The following is a 13602-nucleotide window of genomic DNA, read 5'->3' on the forward strand; positions in this document are numbered from 1 at the left end:
TTTTGCACCGAACATGTGGCTCAAACTCCCAACCCTGAAATCAAGAGTCACACGCTCCACTGACTGTGCCAGCCAGGAGGCTCCATTTTGTTGTTTCTAAGAAAAATTCAGATTAGTTAGGTTCCCAATGACTAGGGTACACCTGGGGTCGCCAATGTTTCTTTCTTTCTTTCTTTTTTTTTAAGATTTGTATTTATTTCACAGAGAGATAAGGTGAGCAAGAGAGAGAGAAAGAGAGAGAAAGCACAGCAGGGGAGGGGCAGAAGCAGACTCCCCACTGAGCAGGGAGCCCCCTACAAGAGGCTTCATCCCAGAATCATGGGATCATCACCCAAGCCGAAGGCAGACACTTAACTGACTGAGCCGCCCAGGTGCCCCATCCAAAGTTTCTTATAGAATGAAAAGCGGGGTGCCTGGGTGGCTTAGTCGGTTAAGCATCAGCCTTCAGTTCAGGTCATGATCCCAGGGTGCTGGGATTGAGTCCCATAGGAGGCTCCCTGCTCAGTAGGGAGCCTGTTTCTCCCTCTCCCTGCCACTCCCCTGACTTGTACTCTCTCTCATAAAGAGGCAAATAAAGTCATTTAAAAAAGAGAGAGAGAGAGAGAGAAACATAGCTCTTAGCATCACAACACCTGGAACAGTCTTCCTTTTCTAATATTCTCTAGGCTGGGTGACTTCAAATATCATAAAGCACACATCAGTTGCCAAACTGATAATGTGATGCTTTTGATTTAGATAAATGTTATGTTCTCTTACAGGTATATAAGTGTACCCCCCAAAGTAGGAAATCATTGACCCGTTGCAAAACTCTCAAGTACACTGAGCCACCCACACATTTGCAGGAGGAGGACAGTCAAGCTACTCTTAAGCTCAATTCCCAGCTTCTGTGCTTATTTCAGGGAATGAGAAAGATTCCCCAAAGGATGTGCACAGCAGTATATTTTATCCTTTCTCTTGGGAAGAGGGGAGTTTTACAAATGCTTTTGAATATCTGATGAAAGCTACAGATCTCTTCCCAGAAAAAATACACATATGCAAAATGTGTTCAAAACAGCTGATATACAAGGATAAGAGTGAATTAATTGTTTAATAAGCCTATCGCCATGGAAATCCGATGCTACCGGTCACTCCCCTTGGGTTCCCAGTTGATCCTGCTGGAATGGAGCCAGAGCACATGGAATCAGAAAAGGACCAGAGCAGAAGATCTTCTTTTATTGGATGAGGAAACTGAAGCACAGGGAGGGTAAATGGCAGCCTAAGCCACACTGAAGAAATGTGGGCATAGGGTAAGACCCATTTTCTTTAATTCCACTTTGGTGGAACAAAATGCAAGGGCTTTTAAGTGTCATCAGTCTAAAGAGGAGCCTTGGCTACTAGAATGGGAATACTCTTTATACACTGGTACTTAAGGTAAGTGCTTAAGGCATCTTTCATGCTTTGCTAGATAATTAAGTGAAAGGGCTACCCATAAAATTAAAATTAAATCTATGCTTATTTATATCCTGTGATCACAGAGTTGAGTTTTTTAAGTCTGTCTGCAGAAAAAGCTTTCTCACAATACTGAAAGGTTTAACAGTTCTAAGGGATGGTGATTTTTAAGTCTGAAACTTAAAATGCTTTATGTATTAGACATATAATTTCATGTAACTTTCTGCAACAAGTAATTTAGTACTTACGTTCACAAAGCTAAAAACAACGCTTGTAAGAGAAAGCTGGTTTTACCCACCAATACCATATTGATTGACTACTGTGTGACTTTTCATATTTTACTCTGGTAACTTCACTTTGATGTCAACTGTTAGATCACCAAAACCCTGTCTCAGGGCACCTGGGTGGCTAGGCTGGTTAAGCAGCTGCCTTCAAGTGTGGGCTGTGATCTCAAAGTCCTAGGCTCGAGCCCTACATGGCCTCCTTGCTCAGCAGAGACCCTGCTTCTTCCTCTCCTCCCTGCTTATGCTCTCTATTGCTCTCTCCCTCTCTCTCAAATAAAATCTTGGGGGAAAAAAAAAAAAAAAAAGGGAAGAACAATAGGAGCTAGTGCCCCCAGATCTCCCTGGCCCACTGCTGTGAGACTTTGGCTGTGATGCATTATACTTCCTCTGGTGTTGCTGCTAGACTGTACCTTTCTCCTTTCATAAACTATAGATTTAAGAGCAATGTTGTTTTGGGTCCTGAGAGTCTTTAGCAACTGAACCCTGTTCAACTGCCACTGCTAACGCAATAAATCTAGTTACCCCAATATTCACTACTAAAAAGCATAAATGCAATGTTGTCTTATGATTCCAACTTCTGCAACATAGCTATAGGTCAATACAAACCCAACTTTAGAAGGATAGCACATTTACTAAGTATATTGAGAGTGAAGGAAAACAAAAACAAAATCATTGTTACCTTCATATTTTTCCAGAGCCCGGATAACGTTAGGGAGTTGATTTATACCCTGATACAGTCGGTAACAATCTTGTAAGTTTGCTGCTTGTCTCTGAAATTTCTTGGCAAGTCGGTTAAGATCTGGGAATCGACGAAGTAAATCTTCTTGTAAACTCTGCCTCAATTCTGCATCTTCTACAAAAGCCTCCACTAAATTCAGTCTGAAATAAATTGCACTGGAATTAATCTTAAATATTTCAGTGTAATATTAACATCTGTCTACTAGGTACATAAGAATCAACAAAATGAACTAAAAAATTCCACGCAGGAAGCCTGAATCTATCCTGAGATGTAAGCTTCTTAGAGAGGATGAAAAGCTCCAATACTGTGATGAAAGCAGTTTCTGATCAGTTAATAACCAAACTAACATTAAATAATATCAGAAGATACTAATACATACCCAATTTCATTTGCCTTTCATCAAATTGCCTTTTCTTAAACCAAAGAATTTTATTATTGAGACACTGTTGTTACTGACACATTAGTGTACATGTAAACAAGATCTTCAATAAAACAATTACAATTCAAGAATGTTGCCAAATCTAATACTTATTCTATCAGAAGGTCTTATAAATTTTCAGAATGCATTCTAAAATTACCTTATGACAGTACAAAGCCAAAAATTTCTAATTAAAAAACTGAAATAAGTTTATTGCTTCCCTAAAGTCAATATATAAAATCTTGGCCTGTTTTAAGACCTATAAAGTATGCAGCTCATATTGTCTTTTTGCATTTAATTGGAATCCACAGCTTTCCATTTTCTTACTTGTATCTCACAGCAAGAAATGTTTTGGGGTGGGGAGAATGCAGGAAAAAAAATGTTTTTACATCATGACATCACATGCATGTAGATATTGTAGGAGGCATAAAACACCTCAAAACTTGCCACTTTAGAGCTGAGGTGACAACAATTAAGCAGCAAAAAGAAAAAGCCCTCTGCCTTTTCCCTGTTTGCCCAAAAGCAGGATATAAACTTACAGATGTCCTCTCCCTTCTCTCTTTACCAGAAAGGACAAAAATTAACCACAACTCTGAACCCTTATCAGCCTGGAAATGGTACCAGAGGAATCTACACAACAAATTTTAGCTTTTAGCTACCATTAGCTCCCCAAAATTTGCAGCCCTAGGAACTCAAAATCCTTGTCCTTTGTCTTGTCTCTGAAAATTGACTGATCCTTTGCTAAGATGCTATATATGCCCAAATTGTTCTCATCAACCCTGGAGTTACTCATCTCTGAGTGCTCCCATGTATAAGCATAAACTTCAGTTTGTTTTTCTCTTACTGTCTTTTGTCAGTCTCTAATTCACAGGGCCCCAGCCAGAGAACCTGAGGGTAGTAGGAAAAAAGAGATTTTCCTTCCCTACAATATATAACTAAAATAGGCTTCACAAATAATACTTATTACTCTTACTATAAGTAATGTACTGTTATTTGTCTTTTTTTTTTTAAGATTTTATTTATTTATTTGACAGAGATCACAAGTAAGCAGAGAGGCAGGCAGAGAGAGAAGGGGAAGCAGGCTCCCTGCTGAGGAGAGAGCCTGATATGGGGCTCGATCCCAGGACCATGGGACATGACCAGAGCCGAAGGCAGAGGCTTTAACCCACTGAGCTACCCAGGCGCCCCTGTACTGTTATTTTTCTCACATATTTAACTTATCAAAAAAATGCTAGTTTTCACCCACTAGACTCATTTCATAACCTACTACTGGGTCACAACTCTCAGTGTGAAAAGCTACACTGTATATGTTATAAGGCAGTAACACAAACACATACACACATTAACTACAAAGTAAGTTTTAGTAATCAAAGGTAGGGTGGGGGTGCCTGGCTGTCTCAGTTGGTACAGCATTCAACTCTTGATCTTGGGGTCATGAGTTTGAGCCACACCTTGGATATGGAACCTACTTTAAAAAAAAAAAAAAAAAGGGCAAGGAAAATCACCATGAGCATAGCAAATGGTCTTAGGTTCAGAAGGCTATGTATGAACAACCATTTCCTTATATCTGTAAACTAGAAGAGCAGTAAATTAACCCTTAAATCACACAAGGAAAGGAATCGGCTTTCTAAGTTTCTCAACTGTTTACTGACCTCTCCATCAGCATTTACAACTCCTCCATCACCAAAATGTTAACCCAGCATATTATAGGAGGGGAAAACTATGCTGCCCCCACCAAGTAATCACATAGACAAGATTTCTGAACCTCAAAAATACTGACATTTAGGTTAAACAATTCCAAGCTCTTTAACAGTTTCTCCGAATTCTACATGACAACCTGGTGACAACCCAAAATGTCTCCAGGCACTGCCACATGTTCCCTTACCCCAGGTTGAGAACCAAAGCTTCAAGAAACTTGAATAAAAATCCACTTTTTAAAAGATGGAAAGAGAAAAGTAACTAAAATTCTATAGAAATGTCAAGATTAAAAAAAAGAAATGTCAAGATAATTTCTGGGCAGCTGGCAGCAGATATAAGCACCGTGGCAAATGTCAAATTAGAGGGGAGAAATCTGCTACCAAGCTGGTATTATAATGTGTACCAGCTCCTGGGGCTACGAAGAAACATCTAGAACACTTCAGGCACTGACTGCTCCAGAAAACACTCCCATGGCTTGTACTGTAGATTTAAACAACAAAACAGAACTTGAGCAGACAGATGCAGTCAAGTCCCATAACCCAATAAAGCAAATTCGAGGGTTCCTACCTAAGCCTCTGGCTCTAACTGGGCATCTCTAAGTCTGATTCAAGATTACCAGCATGGAAGTCACTTGGGGGTAGATTATACAATATTCCTGGAGGTGAAATTTCTACAAGCTCCTCAGGCACCAACAGTTTGATAAAATCTGAGTCCTAACAATCACAAGAAATCCTTGAGTTCTCATGAGGAAGTGGGGAAAGTGACACAATGGGTTGAGGAAAGGATGAAAGAATCTTGATGGTTGGCTGACCAACCCCTGATCTTTCTTTTTTTCCCTTCTTTTCCTACAATTTCCATATCCTTAAGCCACTCCCAGGTAAATTTAAGAATCCACAGAGAAGGTATTTCTGATCAAGAATCTTCCAGGGGGGGTGGTGGGGTTATGGACATTGGGGAGGGTGTGTGCTATGGTGGGTGCTGTGAAATGTGTAGACCTGGCGATTCACAGACATGTACCCCTGGGGAAAAAATACATTATATGTTTATTTTAAAAAATTTAAAAGTGAATTTAAAAAAAAAAAAGAATCTTCCAGGGGTCCCTGGGTGGCTCAGTCGGTTAGGTGTATAACCCATGGTTTCAGTTCAGGTCATGATCTCAGCATCGTAGGACTGAGCCCCTCATGGGGCTCCACACTCAGCAAGGAGTCTGCTTGAGATTCTCTCTCTCCCTCTGCCTCTCCCTAACCTCCACTTATACTTGCGCTAATAAATAAATCTTTAAAAAAAAAAAGGAATCTTTGCATGCTTCTTCCCTATTTCAACTATTTTATCACTGTTTCCTCTCAAAATGACCAGGGAATAGGTCCTAAGTCATCAACACCATCTTTCAGCCCTGTAATCCACCAAAATGACCAACACAAAGAGAGAGGGACACACACTATATTCTCTAGGCCTTTGGATAACATGTGGTCCTTTGGCCACAGACAGGCACATCTCAAGCAAGATGATGAATGACACTGTATAGACATCAGGGGAATGGCGGGGTTCGAAAGTTAACACCCCACAAATATTACCATGGCAAAACTCGAAGAGTCTACAGTGTTATTCAGCATGCTGTTAGCATTGTTGCAAACAAGTTCAGGGAAAGATTCTTGCCAAGAGAATTAGCATACGTACTGAGTATATTAAGCACTTGGTTTCCCAAACCTGTGAAGGAGAATCATCAGAGAAAAAGGAAGCAGAGAGAGAGGTACCAGGGTCCAAATGACGTACCAGCCTGCTCCACGCAGAGAAGCACACTTTTTAAGCACAAACAGAAAAGAGCCCAAGCTGCTGGAACCCATTCCCTATGAATTCATGGCATGACAGACATATTAAAAAAAAAAGAAAGAAAGAAAAAAAGACCTCTGGAATGTAAAACTGTTTCTCTTACTTAAGTAGAAGTGTCACGTCCCCTTCCCCAAAGAAATACTTAAAGCAAACTCTGTGTTCTTAAAAAATAATCAATACCATTCAAAAGCATACAGTTCCAGTAGAACTGTTGGAAGTAAGACAGCAAGGGAATAAAACAGCTTCTAAAACATACAATATAAGGCAATCTACACAGCCCCTCAATCTTTGGTCCAGGTATCATTAAAAGCTCAATTTTTAGGGGCGCCTGGGTGGCTCAGTGGGTTAAGCCACTGCCTTCTGCTTAACCGAGGTCATGATCTCGGGGTCCTGGGATCAAGTCCTGCATCGGGCTCTCTGCTCGGGAGGGAGCCTGCTTCCCCCCCCCCCCACCCTCTCTGCCTGCCTCTCCATCTACTTCTGATTTCTCTCTGTCAAATAAATAAATAAAATCTTTTAAAAAAAAAAAACTCAATTTTTAAAAAAAGCTCAATAAATTGCTAGTTTCACAAGACTGTTCAGTATGCCATTTCAGAAATAATTACAGTGTCAGTTTATGTACTGGCTAGTAAGTTTTTAAAAAGGACTATTCTGCTGTTTCTATGATAATGCCACTCTTAAATCAGAATCTGAGAAGCTCCAAAGTTGCTGCTGGCATAACACAATATACCTGTCAATCCTACTCAATAAAATTACTCAACTATACAAAATTTGACACAATGGTTTGCAAACTGACTAGAATAAGAAATTTTTAAGGGTCAATTCATCTCTAAAATTCAAACAGAATAGGGGCGCCTGGGTGGGTTAAAGCCTCTGCCTTCGGCTCAGGTCATGATCCCAGGGTCCTGGGATCAAGCCCCATGTTGGGCTCTCTTCTCAGCGGGGAGCCTGCTTCCTCCTCTCTCTCTGCCTGCCTCTCTGCCTGCTTATGATCTCTGTCTGTCAAATATATAAATAAAATCTTTAAAAATAAAATAAAATTCTAACAGAATAAATCAAGAAAGTTCTGGTACTCTAAAAAACCCACATTCTGGTCCTTTCTTAGAGGGATGCCTGGGTGGCTTGGTCAGTTAAGCGTCTGACTCTTGTTTTTCAGCTCAGGTCATGATTTCATAGGTTGTGAGGCTCTGTGCTCAGCGTGGGGTCTGCTTGACAGATTCTCTCCCTTTGCCCCTCCCCCTGACCCATGACACTCTCTAATAATTAAAAAAAAATTTTTTTTTTCAAAACTAGCATTTCTGATCTCTTTTGTAAGAATAGCTGACTAGAGTTGCACAACAGCATATTTATATGGCTGAGAACAAATGTGGTCCTTAAAGACTACAGTCATAAATTTCTGAGTCTCTTACCTGTTCTTGCATGTCTGATGTGTTTTCTGCTAGGCCTGAGCAGATTAAAGAAAAAGAGCATAGCAAGATATAAAGAGAGGAACATGCTTTTAAGAATTATTCAATCTAGTTGGAGGACATGCTCCATCTTACAGTTCAGGCTGATTAACAAGTGAGATACAAAATGTAATGAAATGCGCTATGGGTAAGAAATCAAGGATTCCTATGGGAGTGAGAAAACTTCACTTTGGGGCATTTCATTGGCCTATATTTTGAACAGTTGGGATTTAGAGAGATAGGACTTGGGGGGACTACTTGGGATAGGAGGCCACAGCAGTGAGAAAAGTAAAACAGGATGCACTGGAAAACTGAAGCAGAGAAAGAACAGGAAAAAACTATGTCCAAAGGTAAAATGAAGGGGCGCCTGGGTGGCTCAGTCCGTTAAGCGGCTGCCTTCGGGCTAGGTCACGATCCCAGGGTCCTGAGATCAAGCCCTGCTTTGGGCTCCCTGCTCAACCAGAAGCCTGCTTCTCCCTCTCCCACTCCCGCTCCCGCTCCCCCTGCTTGTGTTCCCTCTCTTGCTGTGTCTCTGTCAAATAAATAAATAAAACCTTAAAAAAAAAAAAAAGCTAGCATGCTCTCTACTTAAAAAAAAAAAAAGGTAAAATGAAAAGGTGGCTTTGGAAAGGAAAAAGCACTGTTTCTTCTTCTGACAAAGAGCCAGGGAGTAAGACTGAAAATACAGATACATTTTGAGATTATAAGGATTAAGAAGGAAATGATCTGCTTAGAAGCAGAAGTAAGCTGAAAGTTTTCCAGAAAAGTGAAAAATTTTGGATTTGGCACTGTAATTTGTCATGTAAAAAAAACAAGAGGAGACACACTCTGGGCCTGGGGCAGAAAAGGGGACCACAGGTGGAACCGATGCTACCTTGCAGCACTTGGAGGACACAAGGAAGAATCCATCATCGGACGCCTGTGCACAGACTCACAAGGACTTAATCTAGGCTCCCATGGGTCCCCTCATGAGCATGCTGGGGTGATTCTAGCCTGACAAGCAGCTAAGCTAACCTCAGATAAAGGGAAAAGTCTGATCCAGAAACATGACAGCATCCTAAGGGCAGTACACAAAATGTTCTTCTGACATCTCATATCAGTTCTCCAGCAGACCGGTCACAGGGGCTCCATCCTACTGATGTTAATTATCTTATAGAACTATTACAATTCCAGTAGTTAGGCCATTTCTTTAGTGTGCACTGAGCCCTTTCCTATTAATTCTAGAATAAGCTGCTTTTTTATCCTCGATGAACTGACTTATCAAAACATTAGTAAGAAAGGACCATGTTTTAAAGCAGCAGGTCCAGATTTAATAAATCTGGTCAGAGGAAAGGAAAAAAAAGAGCCAGGTAGCAATGAAAGTCAGCAACTCTTAACTGAGAAAGACAGCTAAGGAGAAAGGCCAGGTATGACAAAGGACTAATGGAGCACAAGAAATTCTATGGTCCTTATGAAAGCACTGGAAAAGCAGCTGCCTTGTGGCACATGCCAGACAGGAAAGAAAATGAACTTCAAAGTGCCAAGCAGATCAGCCCAGGACCAGAATAAAGGGTTGCCACTGAACTTGATTTAGAAGCAGAGAAAATAATGGTGGGGAAGCAGTGGCATTCAAGCCTTCCTGTTCTTCCTCAATTACAGCAACACTTCACTTTTATAAAGAAATATACTCACTGTATTATGCCCAGACCACTGTCTCTACAAAATATGGACCATTAACTAAAGATATGCTTGCACAAGGGCACCTGGGTGGCTCAGCCAGTTAAGCAGCTGCCTTTGGCTCAGGTCATGATCCTAAGACCCTGGAACCGAGCCCCATATCAGGTTCCCTGCTCAGCGAGTAGCCTGCTTATCCCTCTTCCACTCCCTGTTTGTGTTCCCTCTCTCACTGTCTCTGTCAAGTAAATAAATAAAATCTTCAAAAAAAAAAAAAAAAAAAGAGATCCTTGCACAAAAAAATAATATAACCTAGGTATAGGTACCCTAAGAGTACACCACTGCCTCAAAACCATGATATTCTATCATATAAGCAATACCACTATTTATCTAAATTTACAGGAGCCATACTTTTATTTAGAGACTTATGTTTCTATTAAATCTGCTATATGAGGGGTGCCTGGGTGGCTCAGTCAGTTAAGTGTCCAACTCTTGATTTCAGCTCAGGTCATGATCTCAGGGTCAGGAGACTGAACTCCAAGTTGGGCTCCATTCTCAGTGCAGAGTGTGCTTGAGATTCTCTCTCCCTCTGCTTGTACTGTCTAAAATAAATGAATAAAATCTTAAAAAAAAAAAAAAGGCCGCTACATTAATTGTATTAAATTTTATATAAACACAGGGGTGCCAGGATGTCTCAGTTCGTTAAGCATCCAATTCCTGGTTTTGGCTCAGGTTATGATCTCATGGGTCATGGTATCAAGCCCCATGCTGGCTCTGTGTTCAGTGTGGGGTCTGTTGGGCGATTCTCTCTCCTCCCTCTGCCCCGCTCCCCTGCATGTCCACTCTCTCTAAAACCAATAAAATCTTTGAAAACAATTTTTATACAAAAAGAAGTAATTCAATTGTAAACTACAAGACACTAAGAATACCAAATTCAACATATACAAATTATTTCATCAACAATTTCATGGGTGCACTATCTCACAGGCTACCATATATTCAATGTTCTTTAGAGAATTCTAACTTTAAAAATTTCAAGACTTCATAAAAATCTATAGAAAGACAGAAAAACAAAAACCTAGAAGACTAAGAACAGTAGTCCTAGCATATATGCAAATATGAGGAAACTTGGAACAGATCAGAAAATAAGTGAAAAAAATAGTAATATGAACAGATTTTTGATTTTTAAGTATTTTTGTTTTATATACAAAGAGATAGCGTAGGGTAGGTATCTTGGACATCTGTAATTAGTAAGGTAGGTCTCTTGGGATGGCCCATTCAAGGAAGTTCACATAGACCAACTTAATGAAGCCCATATTCTTCATGCACTAACAAACACTAGTGGCACATATTAAGGCCCTATTTCTTTTCCTTTGAGGCCCTATTTCTGGATCAGATCATGCCAGTTTATGCTGATGAGGGAAGGACAAGAATCCTGGCTGAATTTCTTTTCTTTCTTTTTTTCTCTCTATTTATTTATTTATTTGACAGACAAGCAGGCAGAGAGGCAGGCAGAGAGAGAGGAGGAAGCAGGCTCCCTGCTGAGCAGAGAGCCCGATGCGGGGCTCGATTCCAGGACCCTGGGATCATGACCTAAGCCGAAGGCAGAGGCTTTAACCCACTGAGCCACCCAGGAGCCGCCCCCCTTTTTAAAGTAAACTCTACCCCCAACACAGGGCTTGAACTCATGACCCTGAGATCAAGAGTTGCACACCCTACTGACTAAGCCAGCCAGATGCCCCTTGCCAATTTGTTTTTTTTTTAAAGGACTCCAGGAAAGTGTCCCATCTTGCTCTCTTAGAAGCAATGAAGCAAAGGGTGACTGAGCTCTTCTAATTTCTAAGCTGATTGTTTGCTGAAGTACAAAAAAAAAAAAAAAAAAAAAAAAAAAAAGGAAATACTCACTCCTGAAAGGTAATAACTTACCATTCTCACTGAAGACAAAAGTATTTAAGCCACTAGCTAAAAATAAAAAGTATCTGTAGTCTCAGTGCAAATAGGTTTTAGTGAATGGAAATAGGAGCATGACAATAGATAAAGCCATTCTGTGGATATCACTTAAATAAAAGCCAAAATAATATGTTCCATTTCTGATATTGAAGTCCAATCTGGGAGAGGCAGGCTCGGACCAGCCCACCGAGCTGCAGCTGCCCTTCATGCCTCTCCTCCCCAACACCATGCTGCAGTTCCTGCTTGGATTTACGCTTGGCAATGTGACTGCAATGTATCTGCTCAGAACTATGACATACCAGACCTGGCTTAAAAACTAGAAGAAATTAAAAAGGACTTGGATGCCAAGAAGAAAACCCCTTGCTCATGAGGTGGACTGCAGCACTGCCTTCTGGATATTCTGATTCTGCTGTTCTTGAGGGCTTCTGTACCATCTGAACCAAAAGTTTTTGTTTTAAATTCCAGCCTCAACAATTTTCCTGTTAGATCCCACACTGCCTCAAAGCATAGACGGGGCCACAAGTTAAGAACTACCCTTTTCTGGGGGCAACTGGGTGGCTCAGTGGGTTAAACCTCTGCCTTTGGCTCAGGTCATGATCTCAGGGTCCTGGGATCGAGCCCCGCATCAGGCTCTCTGCCCAGCAGGGAGCTTGCTTGTTCCTTTCTCTGCCTACCTCTCTGCCTACTTGTGATCTCTCTATCAAATAAATAAATAAAATATCTTAAAAAAAAGGGGCGCCTGGGTGGCTCAGTGGGTTAAAGCCTCTGCCTTCGGCTCGGGTCATGGTCCTGGGGTTCTGGGATCGAGCCCCGCATCGGGCTTTCTGTTCAGCGGGGAGCCTGCTTCCTCCCCTCTCTCTCTCTGCCTGCCTCTCTGCCTACTTGTGATAGACTCTGTCAAATAAATAAATAAAATCTTAAAAAAAAAAAAAAAGAATCCTACTTATCTTAGGGGATTACAGGTGCATCTGACGTTACATGACAGATATATGACAAGTTGTAAAAGAAATTTTATGCCTCTTCACATTAAAAATGTTTTTACATTAAAAAAAATAGAGTCCATGGGGCACCTGTGTGGCTCAGTGGGTTAGGCCGCTGCCTTCGGCTCAGGTCATGATCTCAGGGTCCTGGGATTGAGTCCCACATCGGGCTCTCTACTCGGCGGGGAGCCTGCTTCCTCTCTCTCTCTCTCTCTCTCTCTCTCTCTGCCTGCCTCTCTGCCTACTTGTGATCGCTCTCTGTCAAATAAATAAATAAAATCTTAAAAGAAAAAAAAAATAGAGTCCAATTTGGATCAAATTAAGGATCACCGACAGGAGTAATAAATACAGTGCAGCAATTAAGCACATGGGCTCTGTAGTCAGGCCAGCCTGCCTTTAAATCCAGTCTCCACCATGTTACAGATGAAACTGAGATGCTTGCAAAATGCCAGGCACAAAGTAGATACCAGTCTTATCACCCTCCACCTTCTAATAGCTTGACAATAATCTAAGAGTAATCCCATTTTCATCATTATTCCTAAAGCTATCAACTGAGCTACTATCCTTTATAAATGTATACACCAAACTCAAAGATCTAGTCACATCTACCTCTGCTCTAATGAAAACAGAATAAAGAGAAATTTTTGCTCTCCTTAACAGAATTCACCCATAGCAACATAATTTAAAATTAACTCTTGACTGCCTGGCTGGCTCAGTCAGTACAGTGTGGAACTCCTGATCTCAGGGTCATGAGTTCGAGCCCAATGTTGGCACTAGAGTTCACTTAAAAAATATAAGTAAATTAACTCTTCACTTACAGATTCCCACTATTTACTCTTCTGCAAATCACCCCTAAATAATGATAGTTAAGAAACAGAAAACATTATTTCACTGTTATCCTGATAAAAGATCAATCCTAAATGCTTGAAGAGGGAGAAAGGAGATTTGCCCCGATGCCCCTGGAAAGTATAAACTTGAGGTAGCAGAGCAGGCAGAGTGGAGAAAGGGAGATAAAACAAGGAGACTGTTCAAACAAGCACCTGAATGAGGAGTGTAACTTTCTCTGTCTACTATGTGGAATTTCAGCATTTAGTCTTGAAAACCAAGGGCTTTCCTACTGGCAAACAAAAAAATTCTCACCAAGATAAAGAGGAGAAAGTATGTCTTCTCATCTCAC

At 40.9% G+C, this 13602-nt stretch overlaps 1 protein-coding gene and 1 pseudogene across 3 annotated transcripts in view; one reads left to right on the forward strand and one right to left on the reverse strand.

Moving 5' to 3' along the window:
- MSH2 (mutS homolog 2) overlaps nt 1–13602 on the reverse strand; it is a 76998-nt gene that overhangs the window by 41278 nt on the left and 22118 nt on the right. For both annotated transcript variants that reach the window (XR_014315949.1, XM_082746785.1), the window contains exon 7: nt 2392–2591. Coding sequence is in view for 1 of the 2 variants with exons in the window: in XM_082746785.1 (XP_082602911.1) it covers nt 2392–2591 (200 nt within the window). In the remaining variant the exon portion in view is untranslated. The remainder of the gene's footprint in view (nt 1–2391; nt 2592–13602) is intronic.
- On the forward strand, nt 11612–12000 carry LOC309872578 (short transmembrane mitochondrial protein 1 pseudogene; annotated as a pseudogene). The gene has a single exon. The product of its transcript is annotated as a short transmembrane mitochondrial protein 1 pseudogene (transcript).

The sequence above is a fragment of the Mustela nivalis genome (assembly GCF_964662115.1).
Source record: "Mustela nivalis genome assembly, chromosome: 8".
Taxonomy (NCBI): Eukaryota; Metazoa; Chordata; class Mammalia; order Carnivora; family Mustelidae; genus Mustela; species Mustela nivalis.